At 40.7% G+C, this 25,742-nt stretch overlaps 2 protein-coding genes across 2 annotated transcripts in view; both read left to right on the top strand.

The window, feature by feature from the left end:
• LOC114556300 (group 3 secretory phospholipase A2-like) overlaps positions 1–8,359 on the top strand; it is a 28,508-nt gene extending 20,149 nt beyond the window's left edge. The window contains exons 5-7 of the mRNA XM_028579207.1: positions 217–346; positions 5,042–5,161; positions 7,934–8,359. Of these exons, the coding sequence (XP_028435008.1) occupies positions 217–346; positions 5,042–5,161; positions 7,934–8,120 (437 nt within the window). The 3' untranslated portion in view covers positions 8,121–8,359. The remainder of the gene's footprint in view (positions 1–216; positions 347–5,041; positions 5,162–7,933) is intronic.
• Positions 8,360–10,284: 1,925 nt separating this feature from the next.
• LOC114556385 (probable E3 ubiquitin-protein ligase HECTD4) overlaps positions 10,285–25,742 on the top strand; it is a 106,589-nt gene continuing 91,131 nt past the window's right edge. Inside the window, 2 exon segments of the mRNA XM_028579312.1 lie at positions 10,285–11,005; positions 20,644–21,179. Coding sequence (XP_028435113.1) covers positions 10,859–11,005; positions 20,644–21,179 — 683 coding nt within the window. The 5' untranslated portion in view covers positions 10,285–10,858.

Below are 25,742 nucleotides of genomic sequence, written 5' to 3'. Positions count from 1 at the left end.
TACCTGTGAACAGCGTTGCATGGGTTCCATATAACGTACATGCATGCATCCAAGTTATTTTGGGGCAATTTGGTTGTAAGAAACCCATATTTAAGATATACAAAACTTTGTAAATGAGTTAAATTTATTAAGGGTTACATGAACTAAATTGAATTGAACTGTGGGCATTCTTTGATATTTTGTGAGATAACAAGTGTTTATTTCTGACTCCTGCAGACAGCCAGCTGCTGTGTAGAAGCCTCAAACATCTGGATGAATGTAAATACAAAATCCATCCTTTGGGGAAGAAGTTTGGCCTGCAGAACCTGGAGCCACAGACGGCGTACCACTGTGACTGCACCAGCTGGTAACTTTACAGCATTTCTGCTTTTTTCTCTCAGTTTCTTTCCCTTTATTTGTATGTATTCACATAAGCAAATGTCACAGATGATTTATTTTCTGAATCATTCACATATTACGGTTCGGGGCCAGCTGTCTGAGTATAGCACGTGTCAAACTCAAGGCCCGCGGGCCAAATCCGGCCCCTTGCAGCTTTAGATCCGGCCAGTATATATATCAATTTAGGTTCACAATAACATTAAAAGGGACATTACATGACCCTTTTATCCAAATCCACTTACAATTGCTATATATGTCAGAGGTAACAACTATGGGTTAAGTGTCTCGCTCAGGGACACATTGGTTGATGTGTCGCATGTGTCATATCCACTGCGCCATCACCACCATGATGCCGACTAGCGTAGCGTGCGTAGTGCAAGCGTCAAAAAGCCCAATATTCTGGATTTGGTGCATCCCTGCAGTTAAATTGACAAATAAATAAATACCAATAGTTCAGCATAACATAACATAACACAACATTATCCTATTCTCCAACAGCTTTGCAACATACAGTTCATTGAGGGCAAAGAAACACCAACCAGCTTTTGAACTAATCCAAATTTACAGATATTATCCCAATAATCCATCACGAAGCTGTGTTTTGGCATTCCTGAGCTTCAAGGTTTCGACCTGCAGATTGCTGCCTGTGAGATGAAGTAACCATGGCAACTTCATCATGTAGAAGGTCTGAATGAACAGACTGATCTCATGAAGTGGCGTATGTGTGACACGCCAATTCATATGCCATTTTGGCATGTTATCAAGACGCATAATCATTTTTTAGCGTGTTTATCAAGGCTATTTGGCCTCCATTTGATCTACATTACGTGTGAATTATCGCCGTAGCAAGCAGTATTAAAGGACGGAAGATTCAAGATTCAAGATTATTTTTATTGTGATTCCAAAAAACACTTCAGGAAGTGCAGTGTAGAACGAAATTACGTTGCATTGGACCACCATAAAAACAAGACCTCGTCCTTATGGTGCGTTCTTTTTTTTTTGTCCACCAAATTCGACCTACGAGTCGTTTTCCGGAGTTACGAACCGGAAGTTGCAAAAAGAGCCCCCCCGAGGTCGTATATATACGACTCGTCAAGTCGTCTGAACTCAGAGGACCCCGAGTTCACTTTCAAAGATGGCTACGTCGTGCATCACACGTAGTAAACATTGTGGTTTTCTACAATTTTAAGCACTTTTGTGTCATACACATAGTGCTGTATACTGCTACCTATAGACATGTCTCTACAGTCTTATTAGGAGTTAAACATAGCGCTGTATACTGCTACCTATAGACATGTCTCTACAGTCTTATTAGGAGTTAAACATAGCGCTGTATACTGCTACCTATAGACATGTCTCTACAGTCTTATTAGGAGTTAAACATAGTGCTGTATACTGCTACCTATAGACATGTCTCTACAGTCTTATTAGGAGTTAAACATAGTGCTGTATACTGCTACCTATAGACATGTCTCTACAGTCTTATTAGGAGTTAAACATAGTGCTGTATACTGCTACCTATAGACATGTCTCTACAGTCTTATTAGGAGTTAAACATAGTGCTGTATACTGCTACCTATAGACATGTCTCTACAGTCTTATTAGGAGTTAAATACCGCCTGATTAGCTATTTAGTAGCTTGTGCAGCTGAAATTGGCTAGAGACGCTCGGTTGCTATATGACAACAACGGCCGAGTCTGGAGCAGAAAGCAGAGCAGTAGCCTAGCCGCGGTTATTCCTTTTTCGACACGGATGTGACGTCACACTCGAGCTACTAGTCGCGATTACACGACAAAAAGAACGCGCCATTAGGCTGCGATAGCGCCTGCCTGAGGGCAGGAGAGAAAACCAACTGTGGCAGGGGTGTGTAGAGTCCTTGATGATTTTGTTAGCCCATGAAAGGCCGTGTTGTTTGGCCAAATTCTCAATAGGTGGCAGCCTCTCAGCTGACCTCACCACCCTCCTCAGGGCCCTTTTCTCTGAAGTCCACAGAGGGGAGGGCTGGTTGGGGTGGCAGATGGGTCAAACACAGGACTTTTACCCAGGAGAGCCGGGATTGTGTCCCGCGTGAGGCATTTATCAACCATTTTTTATTTACATTTTTTGTACACTATAATCGGCCGTTGGACAGTCTGGCGAGGTCAGTGACTCGAGTCTGTTCGGTGTGTCCCGTGCCGTTGTCCGTCTGGGGGGCCGTTGCCGTTCATTTTTGCTGATTTGACATGTTCAGTCGCAGACAGGGCAGTCGGGACTCACCCGGAAATGGCGAGCGGGAGGAATGTGACTAGAGTCTCTCAAAATCCGACGAAAATCTTTTAAACTGACCTTTGTTGATCTGAAATGAAGACAGATTCAGCAGCTGCACGGCCTATTTCTCTCTTCAAATGTTTCCAGAAACTCGTTTCGGTGAAACTATTTTAGTCCAATATGAGATCGTATTCTGAACGAGCCGCCATGACAGTCTGTGTCTTTGAATTTCCGGAGAAACCAGACCCCATGTGACGCGTTCGTCCAATCAGCTGCCGGTTGTCATTTCTTGGGCAACGTCTCGTCTCTTCGGTGAGTTCTGAGGAACTTTTTGGACCAACTCGGGGAGACTGATCAGCCCGACTGGCTTTACTGCCGCCTGTCGGCCGTCTGGTTGGTGTGTAACGGCTATAAGCCTTCCCCAATGTTTCTTTCCTAAACTCAACCGTTTATTGTTTTCCTAAGTGTGTGACTTTGGTCACGTCGTGTTTTTGTCGTTTTTTTGTCGTTTTTTTTTGTGTTACTGAAGCCTTTCCCAACGTTCTTTCCCTAAACCCAACATGTCACGTGGTGTGTATGTTTACATCCGCTGTATACAGCGTAGAAAAACACGCGGATAGCTCAGAATACGTCCAGATAACACGCCACTTGGCTTTAGGAAAGTGAGGTTTACTGTATGTTTACGCAAAAGTCATGATGCCATGTTGGAATGAGGCAGCGGAGAGGTTTTTATTGTGGTTGTTGTTTGAAAGAACCTTGTTACGTCTCTTATCGTGATGGCGCCACTGAAATGAAAGCTGTCTACAGCCCTGACGCAGTCTCTACAATCACAGCGGGAGTAGATATGATATGATATGTCATGATAAACTGAAGATGTGCTTTCCAAGAACATGACAATAGTTAATATAATAATGTATTATTAATATAATAATGATTGGTGCATCTGAACAGGGAGCTGTGGGTTTTTGCAAATCAACAGGATAGGTGGAGCCAGAGGAGCTGGATTTTTATTTAAATGACCTGCTTCATGTAGTTCTACTGGAACATAGGGTCAGTTTCAGGAAATATGATAGAAAGTTAGTTTTAGAAGGCTTACCTACTGCACCTTTAAAGCCTTTAATTGTTCCAATTAACTTTGCAAAAGGTGAAAACACACTGTGAGAGGGTCAGAGTTTAAAATGAAAACACGGACAACAGCCAAAAACAAGTTGAGGTCTATTTTAATGTCCACGGTGTTAGCATGGTTAGCATCGCTAAGCCTCTATCCTGATTGACAGGTCCTAAAGCATTCCCTGCTTTATCGTCTATTTTAAAATAAATGGGAGCATCATTTACTAAATAAACATCATGCTGTGTTGAAGAAGACTTGAACCTAGCGATTGAGACCATAAACTCATTATGAAAATGTTTACTGAGGTAATAAATCAAGAGATAAGTAGGCTCATTTTCTCATAGACTTCTATAAAAACAGTGTCTCAAACTGCCTACTTGCACACTTCAAACACTTAGTTTTAAGTATATCGTGTAGATAACGTAAAAAGTCAGTGCACTGAAAGTACCAGGATGACCCCCTAAAAAACTGTCAAAAAGTTCAGTGTGGAACGATGGACCCTACTCGCACTAAACGGGCGCCATCTTGACTACAAAGCAGAAAGGGGAGGGACCAGGGACGTCGACTGGCAGCTGATTGGACGAACGCGTCACGTGGGTCTGGCTGCTCAAGAATTTCAAACCGACCGTAATGGCGGCTCGGATGGAATACGATTTCGTATTTTATGAAAATAATATAATAGATAATATAATAGAAATAGGCCATACTGTCCGTCTGTTGTTGGTTTTTTTGCGTTCACGTGTTGCGTTCGTCACGTTCATCCCGCTCGTCATTTCCGGTAAGTGTTTTAACATAAGTGTTCATTTTGGGACAATACTAACCTACTCAAATACTACTCCAAAGTGGGCACTACAGCAGTAAGTGTTCAGTGCACATTAGCAGCGTACTGACAGAAGTATGCGGAATGAGACACAACCACAGACTTCTTTTTGGAGCCAGTGGAGTCACCCCCTGCTGGATATTAGAGATAATGCAGCGTTAAGGAGCTTCAGCATTGGCTTTACGTTTCAGACCCAGAAGCTTTGTCCATTATTTTAACAGTCTATGGAACCAGCACATGTATAATAAGATTATAATTGCCCATTCCTCTCTGTAGCATGTTATAAATAAAGAGAAAGGCCTTCACCCTCATGCAGCTTTCTCTTTCTTTGTCTGTCTCTCTATGAGTCACTCACAAATGCATTTTGCATACTGTATACGTCCATCACACTCTGTTGTTTCATTCCTGTATTGTTGCTCTTTATTCCTGTATGTGACGTTGTAAATGTTCTCTGCTTGTCTTTTTTTTTTATAATTATTTTACAGCTTGGCTGTTCAGATTAAAAGCTTCAAGAAACCCGGTGTTCTCCCCGCGCTGCTGATGGATTTCGTGTCTCAATTCTGCTTCAAACTGCCGGAGGAGAAGAAATGCCACCGCGGGACAAGGTTTAACATTATATTACATTACGTTACATTACATGTCATTTAGCTGATGCTTTTTTCAAAGCGACTTACAGTTAAGTTCGTATAACCTTGAAGGTGCAAAATCCAGACAAAAATAGTAAGTGCAAGTACATTAGCTTTAAATAGGCAATGCTACAAAGAGCCATATCAAAGTGCAGCATCAAGAAATATATATATATATATATATATATGTGGGTGTTTTCTTCTTTTGGTGTAGTCGGAAGAGATGTGTTTTTAGCGGAAGATGCACACACTTTCGGCCGTCGTGATGTCGATAGGGAGCTCCAGAGCCGGCTGCTTTGGGCCCCGTGGCTACAAGAGGGCCCCCAAGAGCGCTTGAAATGTCCCACAATAGAGCTCATAACAGAGCCGGTCTATTTAAAGATAGCGTTGCTGCTCATAGGTCTCACATTAGTCTTTACATGTGCATTTTTACATTATGATTGCTTAAACTATTTACAATACACAAGTTAATTTAGTGCAGTGGCATCATGTTAAAATGTGGAGAGTCCCCCAAACCCAATCTTGCTTAGGGCCCCGAAAAGTCTGGGGCCGGCCCTGGGAAGCTAATTCCACCATTTAATTCAATTCAATTCAATTCAATTTTATTTATAGTATCAAATCATAACATAGGTTATCTCGAGACACTTTACAGATAGAGTAGGTCTAGACCACACTCTATAATTTACAAAGCCCCAACAATTCCAACAATTACAGTAATTCCCTCAAGAGCAAGCAGTGCGACAGTGGCGAGGAAAAACTCCCTCTTGGGAAGAAACCTCGGACAGACCCAGGCTCTTGGTAGGCGGGCCGGTTGGGGGTTTAGGAACCAGAACAGCAAACAGTCTGGATTTCGTTGAGGGATTAGTTCTCCCTCGCTGTGAGGGGGCAGCAAGCAGATGATGATGGGGTGTAGGGTTTGACCATGTCCTGGATGTATGCTGGGGCTGATCCGTTCGTGGCCTTGTATTTTTTTTCGCTCCCATAAGCTTATTCATGTTAATCTAAGACAACTTTTGGTTACAGCAGTGCCAGTTTTGGGGGGAATTCAAATAATGAAACAAAGAAATTACATTTTATGCCATTTTATGTGAAGAAATAATAGCTCAATGAGACCTTTGTCTATTTATTTATTTAGCAACAAGCAATAAAGCAAAATTCACAAAGTTAATAGTTTCAGCTGAAAGGACGGAGCTCTGTAGGACGGTCCGAGTCTGACCAAAAGTAGCATTTTATACAGTTGGCTTCACCTTTGACCCAGACGGGTTAAAGCATATGCGATGTTCAGTCTCACATCGCCAGCTCTATCTCCACAGCGCAGTGGGGTAAAGGTCTCGCTACACCACAGATGCATTCTGGGATAGGAGAAAAAAAACACTGTATTTCTTTATACCAATCCCAACAGTCTTAGGCGGTACTAAGCTCCAGACGCAAACACAGTGGCTCTGCTTAATAGTCTCAGGAAGGAACTGGTTCTGGTGGAACATTTGCACCCCGCTAAAGAAAACGCCACATCCAATATTAAATGAAGTTAACTGTTGACACAATACAGCAACGTGAGCTATTTAACCCTCCTGTTGTCCTCGGGTAAAATTTTACCCATTTACAAAAACTTTCTATATCAGAGCTATGACAAAAATGACGATGAAAAAAGTGACAAATGTTGGAAAAAGTTAAAGAAACGCAAAAAAAAAAAAAACTTTCACGCTGGAAAAAGTGACAAAAAATGCATCAAAAACATCCCCAAAGGTGACAAAAAAGTAACAAAAACATTAGAAAAAAATACATCAGAAAAGCGACAAAAACTAAACAACAAAACGTTGTTTAAAAAAAGTGAGGAAAAGAACGTTGACAAAAAAGTGACAAAAAAATTTGAGAAAAAAAAATTACAACAAAATTTGAATAACATCGACAAAAATGTCGAGAAAAGTGTAGAAAAAGTCCCACAAATGTTGAAATTTCAACCCAGAAAAAAACACAAAGTTGCTTGATGTTACTCTGCTTCTGACTGGCTAGTAGTCCTTGTACTGTCAGGGCACGCCTTCATACTCTACTTCTGACTGGCTAGTAGTCCTTACCTAGGTACTGTCAGGGCACGCCTTCATACTCTACTTCTGACTGGCTAGTAGTCCTTACCTAGGTACTGTCAGGGCACGCCTTCATACTCTACTTCTGACTGGCTAGTAGTCCTTACCTAGGTACTGTCAGGGCACGCCTTCATACTCTGCTTCTGACTGGCTAGTAGTCCTTGTACTGTCAGGGCACGCCTTCATACTCTACTTCTGACTGGCTAGTAGTCCTTACCTAGGTACTGTCAGGGCACGCCCTCATACTCTGCTTCTGACTGGCTAGTAGTCCTTACCTAGGTACTGTCAGGGCACGCCCTCATACTCTGCTTCTGACTGGCTAGTAGTCCTTACCTAGCTGATGAGCATGTGCGACTCCCAACAAAGATGGAACAGAAGTGAGATGTCTCACTCTGTAGCTAAAACAGAGAGCTCAACACACAGGGTGAAAAGAGGAGCTGCAGCAATGTGCAGCACAACAAAAATATGGTGTTTTTTGAAAATGAAACCACGTAATCCTATTCTGGTACAACCTCTAAATACAATTATGAACCTGAAAATGAGCATAATATGAGCACTTTAATTAAACATATACATTTGACACAACACCAGTCTCCTGTCTATTGTGTGTAACAGATTAATCAGGTTGACTTGTGTATCGGACACTCATTTCCTGTTTCTTTTCCAGCTGTTCTGGAGGCTTCACTCCAGCCTCTGACCTACTTCAGGCACTTAAGCTGATGGAGGAAAAAGACACGGCTGGGGTGCGAAATTCAGTCAATTACAGAAGAAGAGGGATTCCTGCTCGGCTTTATAAGCGATGCCTAAGGCTGGAGAGAGAAGCGGATGTTATGGCACAGCACACACGGTCTTAGACTATAATGGGCAGCAACAATGAGTTGGATCAGCTTTACATTTCATGCAGTGCTTTCTGTTTGTCGATGGTGTAAAATGGCGTAAAAAGCACTCAAACCTTTTTGAATATTGAAATAGGCCTGTATTTGAAAATATGCCATGAATGTAAATGTTATATATTTATAAAGAGCTGTCATACAAAACTGCATGCCATCAGATTGTGCATTAAAGATGGAAATAAATGTTTCTGTTTGACTAATTGATTTAATTAACTCTTGTGTTGTCTTCCCATTGACCATGAACTTGTTGTCCTTCAGGGTCATAATTGAAATTGAACTTTTTTGGAGCTTTTCCTGACATTTTTGTCCCTTTTTTCAATGCTTTTGAAGCTTTTTTAGAGGTTTTTGTCACTTTTTTTTAACGTTTTTTTAAATTTATTTTAGTATGTCTCTCTACATACTACTCTCTACTGTTGTCTCTCTACATACTACTCTCTACTGCTATCTCTCTACATAATACTCTCTACTGTTGTCTCTCTACATACTACTCTCTACTGCTATCTCTCTACATACTACTCTCTACTGTTGTCTCTCTACATACTACTCTCTACTGTTGTCTCTCTACATACTACTCTCTACTGCTATCTCTCTACATAATACTCTCTACTGTTGTCTCTCTACATACTACTCTCTACTGCTATCTCTCTACATACTACTCTCTACTGTTGTCTCTCTACATACTACTCTCTACTGCTGTCTCTCTACATACTACTCTACTGTTGTCTCTCTACATACTACTCTCTACTGCTGTCTCTCTACATTCTCTCTACATACTACTCTCTACTGCTGTCTCTCTACATACTACTCTCTACTGTTGTCTCTCTACATACTACTCTCTACTGCTGTCTCTCTACATTCTCTCTACATACTCTCTACTGCTATCTCTCTACATAATACTCTCTACTGTTGTCTCTCTACATACTACTCTCTACTGCTATCTCTCTACATACTACTCTCTACTGTTGTCTCTCTACATACTACTCTCTACTGCTATCTCTCTACATACTACTCTCTACTGTTGTCTCTCTACATACTACTCTCTACTGTTGTCTCTCTACATACTACTCTCTACTGCTATCTCTCTACATACTACTCTCTACTGTTGTCTCTCTACATACTACTCTCTACTGCTATCTCTCTACATACTACTCTCTACTGTTGTCTCTCTACATACTACTCTCTACTGTTGTCTCTCTACATACTACTCTCTACTGCTGTCTCTCTACATTCTCTCTACATACTACTCTCTACTGCTGTCTCTCTACATACTACTCTCTACTGTTGTCTCTCTACATACTACTCTCTACTGCTGTCTTTCTACATTCTCTCTACATACTACTCTCTACTGCTGTCTCTCTACATACTACTCTCTACTGTTGTCTCTCTTCATACTACTCTCTGAGGGGGGGGTCACTGGCCACCCTTGCCCCCCCCACACTAGAACCGTCCCTGCAGATCTGGCGAGAGTTTGTTCCTGAAAGGTCTGGTTCATGAGTTTTTACAGTGAATAACCATAACATTCCCATTTTCCATCAGAAAATTAATCTGTTCTTACATTAAAAATAAGACGTAGTCTACATTTATCGTAACATCACACATATTTAGGCTATCTTTTATTTAATAGATTAACAGTTTAAATATATTTCCTAAATTAGAGAAGAGAGAGAATTTTTTTTTAAGTTTAGGTGTAAATACCCTTCATTTTACATATAAAAAGCCAAAAGATACACAAGATTTCATGTAAAATAAAAGCTACAAACTGTATTTTAATTATGAAAAATGACTGTATTTTACAAATTATTTTACAGCATTTTTTGGTGCCCCAACTGCCGAAATATGTTTTTTATTTTGTTTTTTACTTACATTTAGTAAATCAGAATCAGAAAAGGATTTATTGCCAACACTTACAAAGAATTTGCCTTGGTGGATGGTGCATACATTAACATAAACATATTCAAAGGAAATACACAATAAATGTAAATAAACAGTATTCTAAATGTCCCTTTGCCTTATTATTACAGTAATAACTTTTGTTATTATTAGACATCAACATGAACTCATGAATTTTTGACAGCTTTTATTCGGGCCCGCGGTGCATGCTGGGAGCGGCTAGTTGGCCTTGGAAACATGGCGTCGCACTGACAGCTGGGAGCTTCTCATTATCTTCTCCAGCAACTGACACAGCGCCCCGGGCCGATAGCGAATCGGTTTGCGGTCCCAATTTAACCGTTATAAAAAAAGCTTACTACGGACGCAGTCTTCGTCCTGAAAACACTGCCGTTTAAACGCTGCGGCGCAATAACGGATTTAGTACGGGTGTCACGCCCACTCTGCTCGGTAACGTTCTAACGATACGGTAAGTTAGCATCCAGCTAGCCAGACAGCTAGCAGGAACCGTTAGCACGACACGACCACTTATGTTATGTGAAGAGGAGCTGCCACTACCGCCTGTTCACTGCTTGACTGTCCGCCGTTAGCTTCCAGCTTAGCAACGCACTCTGCCCCCGTGCATCGCCAGTTAGCTTCCACCGTAGCAACGAACTCTGCCCCGTCCAACGTCAAATAAGACGGCGACCGTTAACGGCAGTTATGTTATTGTAAGTTAGCTCGCTAGCCTAGCTAGCTAGGGCGTTTCTGTCATCCTCCCACTGAATTTTTAATGTTCGACCCCTTTGGCATCACTGTCGGAGGAGAGAGCGATGGGCTCCGGGGCTGTGGATTCGTCCCAATGGCTTTCGGTGAAGGAGGAGACCATTTTCCTCCACGACGGACTCATTCGAGTCACAGATCTGGCCGAGCTGCCCAGTGAAATAGGGGTGTCGGAGCAGGGGGACACCGAGCAAGAGGTGGGTGAAAACCATCTCTCACACACACACACACACACACAAAGGTTTATATATAGAAAACACACACTCGCTGCTATGATAAGGGTGTCTTTTTAGGTTTCTTTTAATGTATATTTTAACTGTCTGCTGCAACACACGCTCAGTGAAAACGGTACAGCTGTGTAGCAAGTTTCTTGCCTTGCATGTTATTGACCCACTGTCAAGGATGCGATCGTTACCAGAGCACTTCCTGCCAACTCTACCAAAATAAAAGTTCTGAAAGCCTATTTTCAGAATCCACTTAAATTTATTTATTTGTAGTTTTATTTAAATAGGGACAGATACAAAAAACATAGATTATTACATAACTAACAATCCGATGCCTGTATCACAGTGTTTGTAGCCATGGCTAATTTGCAACACCTGTCCCTAGGAGGGCTTTTAACAGTTCAAATAATAAAAGAAGTCAATTTTTTACAGTGAATGCAATAAAATGTCCAAAAAAACAGTTAACAGCAATAAAAATAAGTGTAGTAAATAAACACATTAACTCGGACTCACACAGATGCACACCTCACATACACACAGCTATACATGTCATATGGCATGATCACACTGCTGCTGCTGTATTAACCATGCTTTTACTAATTTTTTAAAGGTGGACAATTGGCCAGGTTTGCGTAAACAAACAAGGAATATAACTCCGGTTAATCTTTGCTCTCAAAGTACGACACTCAAACATATAAAGAATAAAAACAGAAAGGACATTTAAGAAATAAAACAAATACTGTTAAGTATAGAGTATAACAATACAATAGAATTTACAAGAAGAGAGTGAAAGAATGGTGCAATATCAGTATAGTCTGTGATTTAAATATAAATATAGTGCAAGTCAGTGCTATGGTAATATATTAACAGTATTGTAATTGTAAGATTTTATACTCAAGTTACTCAATTTGCTAAACAACAAATTAGTATTAAACTTTTGGGAACTATAGGACTTATTCCCCCGCTACCAAATCCTCTGACTGTACATGCTTTCTTTGTTTAAATAAATGTCGATCAGTGTAACCCAAAGATGACACTCAAATATATTAAGTTTACTGTCACAGAGGAGTGAAGAAACTTGAATATATTCACATTTAGCTCTAGTTTGTTTACCTTGTTCAGTTTTGTTGTCCCTGTCTTTCACCATATGTCTATTTCTGTGTCTGTTCTTTTGAGCAACAAAAAGTCATTGTGTGTGTGTGTGTGTGTGTGTGTGTGTGTGTGTGTGTGTGTGTGTGTGTGTGTGTGTGTGTGTGTGTGTGTGTGTGTGTGTGTGTGTGTGTGTGTGCGTGCGTGCGTGCGTGCGTGTGTGTGTTTACATGTACTTTCCTATTAAAGGTGATTCTGATAACTGCATATGAGAGGCGCACTCTGCATGTATCCCTGTACCTCAGGTGTCAAGTTGCACAGCTTCAACTTTATTAGCAGTGCCAGCGCAGCAGCTTTCTAAACTAGGCGCTCTCGCCACTGCACCACACAGTGAACATTTATTTGGATTAGAGCTGCAGTGATTAATCCATTAGTTGTCAGCTTGTTAAATGTGAATGTTTTCTATAGTTAAGTTCCGATACCGTTGTGCAGTCGGACTGAATTACCAATCTGATTGGTGGAGCGCTAGCCCTTGACTAGCGAATCAGTGCACGAGAAAACTAGGGGTGTGGGGAAAAATCGATACAGCATCGTATCGCAATATTTTCTGTAGTAATATCGATGTATCGATACACAGACGCCAGGTATCGATCTATTATTATATATGTGTTGGTAATTTTGTCTGCTTGACAATCCCATTTTGCGGCAATAAAATTAAAGTGAGATGAACAAACAGAGAAATGTATCTTTTTAGATGAAACAGATGTTGACAAAGTTTTCTTTTGGGGACATCCTTTCAAATTGAGAATAATTTTGTTATATAATAAGTTGTAAAAAAGTTAATACATTGCAATATATCGCGGAATATTGCAATATGTTTAAAATCGCAATAATATCTAGGGCTGCTCTCTCTTAGTCGACTAATCGGTGGTTTTGGTCTTAGTCATGCTGAATGACTTATTTCCAAGAAACGTACGAGCACATCTCTGGTAAACACAAGAATTAAAGTGGTGCTTTTAGCACGACTCTTTGTGGAGAAACTCAGATTTACAGATCTGTCGATTAAATCAACTAATCGATTAGTCGGTACAGTTGAATGAGTGTTAGTCGACTAAGAATTTCTTCAATCGAGCACAGCCCTAATAAAATCGTATCATGATGATATCGTATCGTGAGGCCTCTGGTGATTCCCACCCCTAGAGAAAACTGGAGAGCCTGAGAGCTCAGGGCGCCAGTATCGTCTTATTACTCGCCATGGTATTGTCTTCCGTTCGGCGAGTAATGACAACAACGTTCCTTCTTGACTACTATCACCTCTCTCTGATGAAAACAGTGACTGACCACAGCCTGCTCTGTGTTTACGAGGTCTAGAGAGATGTTCCGTCATTTACGGTTTTCATTTTTTGGGCGACAATACAGATTAGCGCCGCCTGCTGTTATGGAGACGTATTACGTCTCGCGCACACGCAGAACATACGCTCAAGTCGGCTTTGCGTCGGTGTGTTCTGAGGCCCTTTTTGGACCAACTCGGGGAGCCGACTGATCAGTCCGACTGGCTTTTCTATCGACGGTTGGCCATCTGGTTGGTGTGTCAGAACCTTAAAATGCTGGTATCGATATCGGCAAGTACTGAAGTTTATGCACTGATCCGATGCCACATAATTTGGCCCCGAAGAAAATCTACTTGAAAGTGTTTATTTATGTTTCTGACTGACTGTCAAAACTGGATAATGAGAGGAAGTTCTGTGGCGTTGATTGCTTGTGTTTGTTCATGCTTCACAAAGAGTTTAACAACAAAGATGGAAATCATATCACATAGATATAGGATTTTTTAGTATACAACAGTTAAAACATAGTAAAATACAGCGCTGCTCATGAGTTTAGGAACCCATGCTAAAGTTGACTAAAAAGAGGAATAAAAAAAATCATATTTTGGAAATTGATCTTAATGCTTTAATTAAAAAAAATTAGGAAAAATCCAACCTTTTAAAAACACCAATTTTCTTTGTGAAATGAATAATGTATCGTAAATAAATAAATGTTCTTCCTTAAAATTCAGGGGGCATAAGTCAAGCCACCCCTATGTTATAAACCCATGAGGGTGAGATAAGATTTTTCCTCATTGTTTTTTTAAATTAAGGCATTAAGATCAATTTCCAAAAGACAGTTTTTTTTTTTTTTTTTTTTTTTTTTTTTTTTCTCTTTTTAGTCAACTTTAGCATGGTTTCCTAAACTTATGAGCACCACTGTATATAACACACTGGTATCGGCCAATACACAAGTTCAGGAATCAGAATCGGGAAGAAAAGAAATTATCGGAACATCTGTAGTTTTCTAGTGTCTTCTCTCCTCTGTGACAGTAAACTGAATATCTTTGAGTTGGGGACAAAACAAGACGTGAGCACATCATCTTGGGCTTTTTTGGGAAACACTGATCCACATTTCTCACCTTTTATTGACCCAACAACTAATCGATTATTCCAGAAAATGATCCACGGATTAATCAACGATGAAAATAATCGTCTGTTGCAGCCCTACTCTGGATCTACAAATGGCAGCGTAGAGACCGGTGTGTTTTCTCATGTGGGTTGGCTTGTGTACTGTAGCTGTTGACCCACAGCCGTTTGATTACACGTTTGATAATTGAAGATGACATAGCTTTCCTGTTGTTTTGAATAGTGGAACTGCAGTTACACCACTTCATCTCGAGTGTTTTATAATAACTGTCGAGTGTTTCAAATGCTACAGTTGTCATAAAAACCTTTTTATGTCTTTATGACTCAAGTTGTGTATTCTCGTTTTCTTAACACAAAGAAGCAATGTTGAGTTGGATGCTGGATGTCAGACAGTAGGGGTATGGCGACTTGTATGGGGTGTGATGGATGGATAGATTTATATAGAGAGGGATGGATGGATGGATGGTTGGTTGGTTAGTTAGTTAGTAGGGGTGCACTATTTAGAAAATGTCACTATTCAATATCGATTTTCAGGCTCAAGATTTGATTAAAAATAGATTTTTGATTCAAAAACATTTCTGGATTTAAAAAAAAAATTATTCACATTGTGCAAATGTAGTTACTTTTCACATGTGATTGCAATAGACATACAATAAAATATATATATATATATATATATATATATATATATATATATATATATATATACGTATACATATACACACACACACACCCCCGATGGATGGATGGATGACTTTCTGTCTCAAGCAGTGACAATAACTCTCTTTCCTCAAAGCTCATTAAAACACACATTTTAAAACCTCCAAAACAGCAGCTGTACAGTACCTATTTGATGTTGTTCCGAGTGGTTATTGCAGAGGTAATGATAGATTTCTTGTACATTATTTTCCGGGCCAGTAGAAGTTTGTTTTGTCAGCCTGATAGTAGTAATTGAAAAGAGTGGTAGAGGGAGTTAGTAATACCTTTTATTAAAATCTATATTCTTTCCCACAGTTATTACATTTATGAAATAGCCCTTTTACTTTGAAATCTGTTCTGTGCCTTGTACAAGGCATTAGTTAATTTTATATTCCAGCGTTGAGGTTTTTATTTAATGTGACCTGACTGAACGCAGTAGATGTTTTTTCTTTTTATCTGAAATGTAGGCTTTTATTTTGAAGGCACAATCTAGAAAGCGGACGTGTCTCTGATGTTGGATTGTAGAGGGATGCCGATGGAAACTTCGAGCCAACAGTTATGTATCCTCGATATTTCGGTCCTCTACAGTGTAATAAAGGTAGAGCTAGTATTGTCCACCGGTCTGTAGAGAACATTTGCCGCAGTACTGGAGTACTCGTGTCACATGTCCACGCGCTGGGATCTAATGCCTGGTTGGGGGGGTAGATAATGAACAGTATTGAGAGTGAGATGATACCTTATGTTATCTTGGGGCTGCTTGATTATGGAAAAATTCTTAATCACAAATATTTTGACCAATATTGAAATCCCGATAATGTAACGCAATTGCCATTGACTTTTGGAAAGATGTTGCATTTATTGAAATAAAATAAAACGGTTAAACAAAAGTGAAAACACCTTGAACTGGGAAATTTAAAATGAAATTAAAAATCTTGTGATTGTTAAGAGGCAAAATCGCAATTAAAAATTTGATTAATTTCACAACCCTATGTGTGCCGTTACCTAAATCTTGCCATTGCTGCATGTGTCATTTAGGTTAGCATCAATATTTTAACCAGTTATTATGAAATAACATGTAGAATTCATCCAGCAGTTGTGAATTAGCAGTGTCCACCCTTACCTAGGTTTTTCAGAGACTTAAGTGCACGTATTTGGCGAGGGATTTAGGTGTCTTTCCTCAAGAAAATGTGACATTTTTTCAAAAAAAACTGTTTTTAATTTGACATCATTTTGCACCGTTATTGGCACCATGTCTGTGTCTAAAATGTTGGAAAAGCTAGAGCAGATAATAAGTAAAGAACTCCACCCGGGACAATCATAAGATCTGAGTGTCATTTAGTTAGCTTTTATGCTCACGTTGATTTTACAATTCATACAACTTAGGTGCTGCCAAAAACTGCTCGAGTGCTGCACCTAAGTCTTATTATGGCTTTGAAAACGCTGATTAAGTCTGAGATATTTATGAGTTCACACCTGCAATCAACCAATCCCAATTCAGGAAGTCCACTTCATGGCACTTTAAGCTTAAAACCCTGAAGAACTTAATATTAACAAGCTAATATTCCAACGTATGTGCTTTTTTAACAGTCTGCTAGAGCTGTAGCTCTATGATGGGAGAAGTGGGGTGTTGGCACAGTTCCACTCTTCAAAGTGTGAAATGTATTGGCTTTTTCTTGTGCAGAGATTGGTGTAATGTTTGGTGTGCTCGTCAACAGACACTGCTTGATTTTTATTTTGTATATAATGTACAGTTTGGTGCGTTCAACTGTACAAATTCAGCCGGTTCAGTGTTTTCCCTCGGTTTGTGGAAGACCTCAGCGTGATTTATGGTTCTGCGGAGGCTCCACGCAGAGCTTTCGCCGTAGCCTACGTAAGGGGCCCGATGTTTGTACTTGTGCGTCGTGTTGTTGTTGACATGGTGCTCTTTGGATGCTTTTATATAGACCTTAGTGGTCCTCTAATACTGTATCTGAAGTCTCTTTTATATAGACCTTAGTGGTCCCCTAATACTGTATCTGAAGTCTCTTTTATATAGACCTTAGTGGTCTCCTAATACTGTATCTGAAGTCTCTTTTATATAGACCTTAGTGGTCCTCTAATACTGTATCTGAAGTCTCTTTTATATAGACCTTAGTGGTCCCCTAATACTGTATCTGAAGTCTCTTTATATAGACCTTAGTGGTCCCCTAATACTGTATCTGAAGTCTCTTTTATATAGACCTTAGTGGTCCCCTAATACTGTATCTGAAGTCTCTTTTATATAGACCTTAGTGGTCCCCTAATACTGTATCTGAAGTCTCTTATATAGAGACCTTAGTGGTCCCCTAATACTGTATCTGAAGTCTCTTTTATATAGACCTTAGTGGTCCCCTAATACTGTATCTGAAGTCTCTTTTATATAGACCTTAGTGGTCCCCTAATACTGTATCTGAAGTCTCTTTTATATAGACCTTAGTGGTCCCCTAATACTGTATCTGAAGTCTCTTTTATATAGACCTTAGTGGTCCCCTAATACTGTATCTGAAGTCTCTTTTATATAGACCTTAGTGGTCCCCTAATACTGTATCTGAAGTCTCTTATATAGACCTTAGTGGTAGTTAACTGTACCATAATCATCAAGCTATTGCGTTATTAATGCTAGTGTTGGACACGTAACAGCTGCAGAAAGCTGCTTTATTATTCAGCCATGACCCACATGCTGTTGTGATAGAAGTTCATATCTTCAATCACTAGCTCCGACAGATGACAAACCACCGGTTAATTAATAAATGGGAATGGGCAGCAGGTTTTCCCCCGATGTATTGAAAGCTGAAAAGCCCGGTAAGCCCCTGGGAATAATCTTTCAAAAATGTATTTTTAAAGACCCAGTGTGTAACGTGTTTAGTTGTTCGTATCAAAATCTTTGTTGCCCGTTCACCAACTTGTCCTTTTCCATGAATATTTACCACCACCATCAATTCAAAGTATTCCTATTGGCTTGAAATGTTACATTGGCGTTTGCATGAACTGGGGTAGATGCTCCATATTCATGCTCCATCTGGAAATACGTTAGCCAGTAAGGGACATACAGGACATACTGCTCCACCTTTCACGTTTTCTCTGTCACATGATAAACTCACAGGAGCTGCTAATGCAGCTAATTGGAATCGTAGCTTCCTGTCCCCCGGCAAGTTTGAAGAAGGCAACATTGTGTAGTCTGATCCTGGCATTATTCTGGGGGAAACCCGGGGCAGGTTTGAACCCATCACCCTTTTGTTTTCTTCATTTTGTCGCGCTCAACAACAGGTATGCAGTGGCACAATGTGGATGTCAAGACAAGTATGTGGATAACCAGAGTCATCTCGAGACCCTTTACAGATAGAGTAGGTGTAGACCACACTACAGTTTATAAAGTCCTAACAATTCTAGTAATTCCCCCCAAGAGCAAGCATTTAGTGGCGAGGAAAAACTCTCTTTTAGGAAGAAACCTCGGCAGACCCAGGCTCTGGAGCAGCATGCGTGAATTTAGGGCAATTTTGTACTTTTTAAATTGGTCTAATCTTGTACCTATTGTAAAAGTGGCAATCCACAACAAGGCGCACAAAACTGTGGACATATGGACAGTTTTTACATTCAACTTCCGTATATACAATACGTTTTGGGGCTAAAACTTCTTTTCGGGCGTGCCAAAAAAGTCCTCTCTGCAGGAATAACCCTGTATTCTAGGTTAGATTCAGATTCTCTCCAGTTCAGGCCTTCTCCGTGTTTCCGGTTTTAAGACTGACTGGGTCACTCGGTGCTGTTTCCGTAGGTGTTGGGATGCCGACTATTTTTATCCACATGCAGCAGGGTTTTTGGAGAGCAAGGTGGAGAAAGGCCCATCATCCAGTTAAGGAGTGTTACTGTAATATTAGCAGCCTTTTTGAAAATGGAATCAATACAAATTGTGCCTGCTAAATGGTATAATGGATAGAGTGTAATCAATATCTGAAATGCTGCCTAAGTGCACATGAAGCACATTGTTTAGCTTGTAATAGGCTATGCCGAATGTGCCTTTGCTATCTCTGACCATTATTTTATAGTCCAAGGAACTATAGACACAACTCTGGAAGTGATTCATGGTTGTGTTGTGGAAATGGAGAGAGAGAGAGAGAGAGAGAATATCTGTGTGACAATTACTGTATGCTAACGTTAGCTTCTTGTCTCATCTGGGCTCTGATAAACAGTAAATTCATCAAATTCAGTGTCCACAATGCTATTTTCCAGTAAACTGTAGCTGTCATATATTTCACAGGACCTGTGTGAGTGCGGATTTCATGTCATGATTTTCGTCGCTGTTTGTCACTTTGCCGTAGCCTAGAAATCTAGACGCACCCTAACGGCAGCAAATGTAATTTGTAGGTCTAGGCGCTCTCCGTTGGCTTGCGAGCTGGAAAAACCAAACTCTGGTCAGGCCAATCACATCGTGTATAGAGTCGGTGGGCGGGGCTTATGGCTGCTGACTTGGAGTTCAGCTTTTCTTTGATAAAAGAACAAAGAACGGCACTGAAGTCATTCTTAAAAAAGGAAGATGTGTTCGGAGTTTTGCCGACCGGATACGGCAAAAGTTTAATCTATCAACTAGCTCCGCTACCTTCTTCGTTGCTCTGATTGGTTGTAGCGCTATCCTATTGCGTGCAGAGGGAATTTGAAAGACAACCGTTTATCCCGCCCCTCGGATCGAGCTCCATCAATGGAGAGTTCCCAGACCCAACATCTGGATGTGGGTCTTGCTTGTCAGGCTAACTCTGCATAAGATTGAGTTACAAGTAGTACTCGCTCTGTTGTTTATTTGGTTGCCATGACTTGGCGAGTGATGGCGTCTTGTCACTGTTCTAGTTTCTCATCCTAAACATGGACCCTAAAGGGGGGAGAGAGAGCAGACGATTTTGTCGACTAATCGATTAGTTGATTTAATTGACAGAGCTGTGAGCTTTGAGAGGTGGTTAAGACTAAAAAAGCACAATATAAATGTAGTTAATTAACCATCTGTAAAACTGAGTTTCTCCACAATTAATCCTGCAAAAGCACCACTTTAAATCTTGTGTTTACCATAAATGTGCTCAGAAGTTTCTTGGAAATAAGTAATTTAGCATGAATAAGCATAAACAATGACTAATCGACTAAAGAAATCTTAGTCGACTAAAACCAAAACGACCGATTAGTCGACTAATCGACTAAGAGGTGGCAGCCCTAGTATTTAATGTGTGATATGTACTGTATATGCATTTTCTGTAAAAAAAATAAATAAATAAAGGCATTTATGAAGTTTATTCTTTTCTAAAAGTTCCGACAAATTGTCCCAGTTTTGTCTGCTCTTAATGTTAACCTCATCCTTTTGTCCCCCAGATTCTAACCTTTGAGACCAAGAACCCGGTGGAGCTTGCCGAGCGTCTGCGTGCCGTCTGTGGGAATCAGAGCAACGCGTACGCGCGCCTGCTGGAGTACCGTCTGAATGCTCTGCGCGGCCTGTGGGGGGCGCAGCGGCAGCTGGCCCTGGAGGAGCAGCAGGAGCGCGATGGGACCGGAGGGGCTGACGAGGAGACCTTGGCCTTGCTCAAAAGACAAGGTCTGCTCCAGCAACCCGAGCAGGCGCCCTTCACCTCCCGCGTCGGCCTGCTGCTGGTCTTCCCCCTCCTGCAGTCCCAGACGCGCAGCGACCCGGCACTGTGCGGGGTCACGGCGGAGGTGCTGCTGGCCTGCCTCCGGGACTGCCAGCCGCTCAGCCTCAGCAAAGAGCCCGCCGACTGCCTCAACGGCCTGGAGGGGCTGCTCTGCTCCTGGCTGGAGGACGGCGCCCAGGAGTCAGGCCACCCGCAGATCCTCCACACACACAGGCAGAGGGAAAACGCTGCCGCTGCACTCGTGGCACTTGCCTGTGCCAGGTGAGGATAACATACGATCAGTGTTGCCACAGTTACTTTGAAAAAGTAACTTGGTTACTTTACAGATTACTTGATTTTAAAATGAACGTAGTTAGATTACAAGTTACTTTATTAGTTACATGCAGCAACTGCCGACAACACCCCCACAGCCTCAACATAAACATGACAACTGGTTTACTGTGAGGCACCTCAGCATGGCCAGTAGTCGGATCTGGTTTATTATGGCACGAAAGAGAGCGAGTCAACCGTGTTTAAGGGCAGCATTTCGTTTACAACATTGGCCTACTGCCAGACCAACTTACTGGTTTTGCACCGAAGTCCAGCTTTTGTTGTTTGGGTGGTGGGGGGCCTCCTGCTCTCTGCTTCGCTCCACCTGCTGGGACTTTTGACTGCAGTGCTGCGAGTCCAAATGTTTCTTCAAATTTGACGTAGTCGCCACCAGCACAGAGTGTACAACGAACCTTAATATTGCCGTCTTTAGCTGACACAAACTCTAAATAGTGACTGGATTTCCAGCTAGAAAACGCGCATCTCTCTCCTCCCTCCATTGTTGTTTACGTTTGTGACGCTGCGTGGTAAACGTGAACTGTCCTCATGCTGAAAACGTGACTTGTTGCATACGTGACTTCACTCCCCGAGACGCAAGAAGAAAGCAAAAATATATATTTTTACTAAGGAAAATGACAAATAGTAACGCACAGTGACTTGGATAAGTGACTTTAATCTGATTACTGGTTTGGAAATAGTAACGCATTAGATTACTCGTTAATGAAAAAAGTGCTCAGATTAGAGTAACGCGTTACTAGTATCACTGGATACGATATATGATAAGATATGCCTTTTATTGTCTCCTCTAGGAGAAATTTGTCTTGGGCAGTCAAGAGAATAAAAATGGCTGTTTTGCAGCGGCACGGTTATTGCGTCCAGCACTTTGCACCTCCCAAGACGATTATTATTGGTTTAAAGGTCCCATGGCATGAAAATATCACTTTATGAGGTTTTTTAACATTAATATGAGTTCCCCCAGCCTGCCTATGGTCCCCCAGTGGCCAGAAATGGTGATAGGTGTAAACCGAGCCCTGGGTATCCTGCTCTGACTTTGAGAAAATGAAAGCCCTGATGGACCAATCAGGAATCTTCTCCTTATGAGGTCATAAGGAGCAAGGTTACCTCCTCTTTCTCTGCTTGGCCCACCCATGAGAGAGAGAGACATCGTGGCTTTCAAATGAGCAAAGTGGCAGTTGGTCAAGACCACACCCCCACCCTCCACCTATGTACTTTGTAAAGTGTGAAATAACTGAAAACATGTCTTATATTTTAGATTCCTCAAAGTAGCCACCCTTTGCTTTTTTTGATAACTCTGCAAACCCTTGGTGTTCTCTCAATGAGCTTCATGAGGTAGTCACCTGAAATGGTTTTACCTTCACAGGTGTGCTTTGTCAGGGTTAATTAGTGGAATTATTTCCCTTATTAATAAAAAAGCAAAGGGTGGCTACTTTGAAGAATCTAAAATATAAGACATGTTTTCAGTTATTTTACACTTTTTTGTGAAGTACATAATTCCATATGTGTTCATTCATAGTTTTGATGCCTTCAGTGAGAATCTACAATGTAAATATTCATGAAAACAAAAAGGAAACGCATTGAATGAGAAGGTGTGTCCAAACTTTTGGCCTGTACTGTAGGTCTATATAAAAGAGACTTTAGATACAGTATTAGGGGACCACTAAGGTCTATATAAAAGAGACTTCAGATACAGTATTAGGGGACCACTAAGGTCTATATAAAAGATACTTCAGATACAGTATTAGGGGACCACTAAGGTCTATATAAAAGAGACTTCAGATACAGTATTAGGAGACCACTAAGGTCTATATAAAAGAGACTTCAGATACAGTATTAGGAGACCACTAAGGTCTATATAAAAGAGACTTCAGATACAGTATTAGGGGACCACTAAGGTCTATATAAAAGAGACTTCAGATACAGTATTAGGAGACCACTAAGGTCTATATAAAAGAGACTTCAGATACAGTATTAGGGGACCACTAAGGTCTATATAAAAGCATCCAAAGAGCAGCATGTCATAGGACCTTTAAAGAAATGCCAATAAACCAGAGCACTTTTTTTTTTTTCTTTTTCTCCTATCCCCCAATGCGAGATTATGCGTAGCCTAAAGTGCAAACTTCTGCCCAAACTAAACTGTAGCCTAGTTTATTTGCTCCAAACCAGTTGAAAGAAAACACATTATTTGTGACATTTCAAAAGTTCTCTTAACATTCACTTGACAATTGAATGGAAACTAGTGGGTCAGTTATTCCTGGCAACCAAAGCTAAAGTAAGTACATCAACTGATTAGTTTCTCTCTTCCCTCTCTTCAAGGTACTTGTTACATGAAAGATCATGCCTCAATGATTCAATGCTCAAAGCCCTCCAGCACACAGTGAAGCAGGCTCACTTTGATGTTTGCGCTGGTAGATAAAAGGACTAGCTCAACATTTGGTGATTGATATTTGTATATATCCTAATGAGTGGGGATAAAACGGACTTCCCTGCTCTCTGTCAGCTCTGTGGCGATACAGGGCTCCTTTGTTCTGAACTGTAACTAAGCTTGCTCTAGTCCGACCTGCGCTCTGTTAGCATGAGCTACTAGCGCTGTTTGAAAGTAATACTTGTACAGAAGAAAGTGACTGATTTGCCTCCTGCTGTAGCTTCTAGCTGCTGTTAATTGGGAGGGAGAGACAGGACCCCACACACAGAGCGTTTTTTTAAGCTTATAGAAAGGGTGGCGCTAATTTTTTGTAGGGATGTAAGTAACGAAACACTCTCGGATTTTTGTAACAGAACGAGCTGCAGACAAATGAGTAAAGTTTATCAAAAGTGGCACTGAAAATGTACAGTACAGGCCAAAAGTTTGGACACACCTTCTCATTCAATGCGTTTCCTTTTTATTTTCATGACTATTTAAATTGTAGATTCTCCCTGAAGGCATCAAAACTATGAATGAACACATATGGAATTATGTAATTAACAAAAAAGTGTGAAAAAAAACTGAAAACATGTCTTATATTTTAGATTCTTTAAAGTAGCCACCATTTGCTTTTTTATTAATAAGGGGAAAAATTCCACTAATTAACCCTGACAAGGTACACCTGTGAAAGTAAAACCATTTCAGGTGACTACCTCATGAAGCTCATTGAGAGAACACCAAGGGTGTAAATAGTCATGAAAATAAAGAAACACATTGAATGAGAAGGTGAGTCCAAACTTTTGACTTGTACTGTATTTTATATTAAAAATAAAAATGTGGTTTCTAAAACAAAAAATCTCTTCAAATAGATGAACTAAGAAGACGTAGTGACGTCTGAAGTCAAACTCGTGAAATTTAAAGTAGATTACGCTCTAGGCAGTTTAAAAATCACAATTCATTTTATTTTATCTCAACCGCTTGTAATCTTTGCACATATTATAATTTGGGGGCTGGGCGATAGTGAGAAAATCAGATATCACAATATTCTTGACCCAATACCTCGATGTCGATATTGCGGCGATATTCTAGGGTTGACAATTGGGGCTTTAACAAAATATCTTCACACTTAGATTTTAGATAAATAATCATCAGTAATGTCTAAGTGGGGAAAAGGCAAATAACAGAACAGCTAGAACAGTCTGGAAAGTTCATAAAAGCACATCACTTTATTGTAATGCAGCCTTTAACACCAGAGACACTTATGTCATATCACGATATTATATCCTAAATCTAAGACGATATCTAGTCTCATATCCCGATATCGATATATTGTCCATCCCCAGTTATACTTTTACACTATTCACCTTGTCCGTTGCTCATGTGCCAAACCCAACAATACCAAAGAAGTTAAACTCGTGACTCTAATATTTTTGGTTGGATGTTTCTCTCCTCTCTCTGACGGGGGTCGGGGTGGTTCAAAACTCACAATGTGAGAGGCTGCGTAAAAATGTGCTAAGTGGACTTAGACACACAAGTCCTCTGTGTCTGTTGCCTGTGGAACATGTAAGCAGGGAATCAAACATACATTCCCATGCAGCACATGGCAGGATTTCCCTGGATTATAAACCCAATCACTTCACATCTTCTGGGTTGAAACCTCCTGCATACAATTTAACGCCACTGAGCAAACGGCGTCGAGGAACAGCTGGATATCCTCTCATCTCCTCCATCTAATATGCATGTTTGATGCTTTCATATGTCAACACTTTGACTAACGTTAGCTTGGAGAGCTAATGTACCTGTTGGGCCACAGACTAAAGACAATGACCCCACCCAAACTAGCAGTCAGTCTGACCAGCGGGGACATGTTGCTGTTCCTAACGCTAGATTTGGTTCATCAAAGACTCGCAAAGCAACACGGGACAGAAAATAAACACAGCAGAGACCACAGATAGGTGGGACCTCCGTGGTTAACTTTATTGGCCCTATTTTAACGATCTAGGCGCAGGTGCGTTTAGGGCGTGTACGAATCCACTTTTGTTAGTTTAACGGCGGGAAAAAAGGGTCCGTGCAGCTTGCGCCTGGTTCTAAAT

This window comes from Perca flavescens, chromosome 5 (genome assembly GCF_004354835.1).
Source record: "Perca flavescens isolate YP-PL-M2 chromosome 5, PFLA_1.0, whole genome shotgun sequence".
NCBI classification, from domain to species: domain Eukaryota; kingdom Metazoa; phylum Chordata; class Actinopteri; order Perciformes; family Percidae; genus Perca; species Perca flavescens.
The sequence above is the reverse complement of the archived record's forward strand: the minus strand, read 5'-3'. Positions and strand labels throughout refer to the sequence as shown.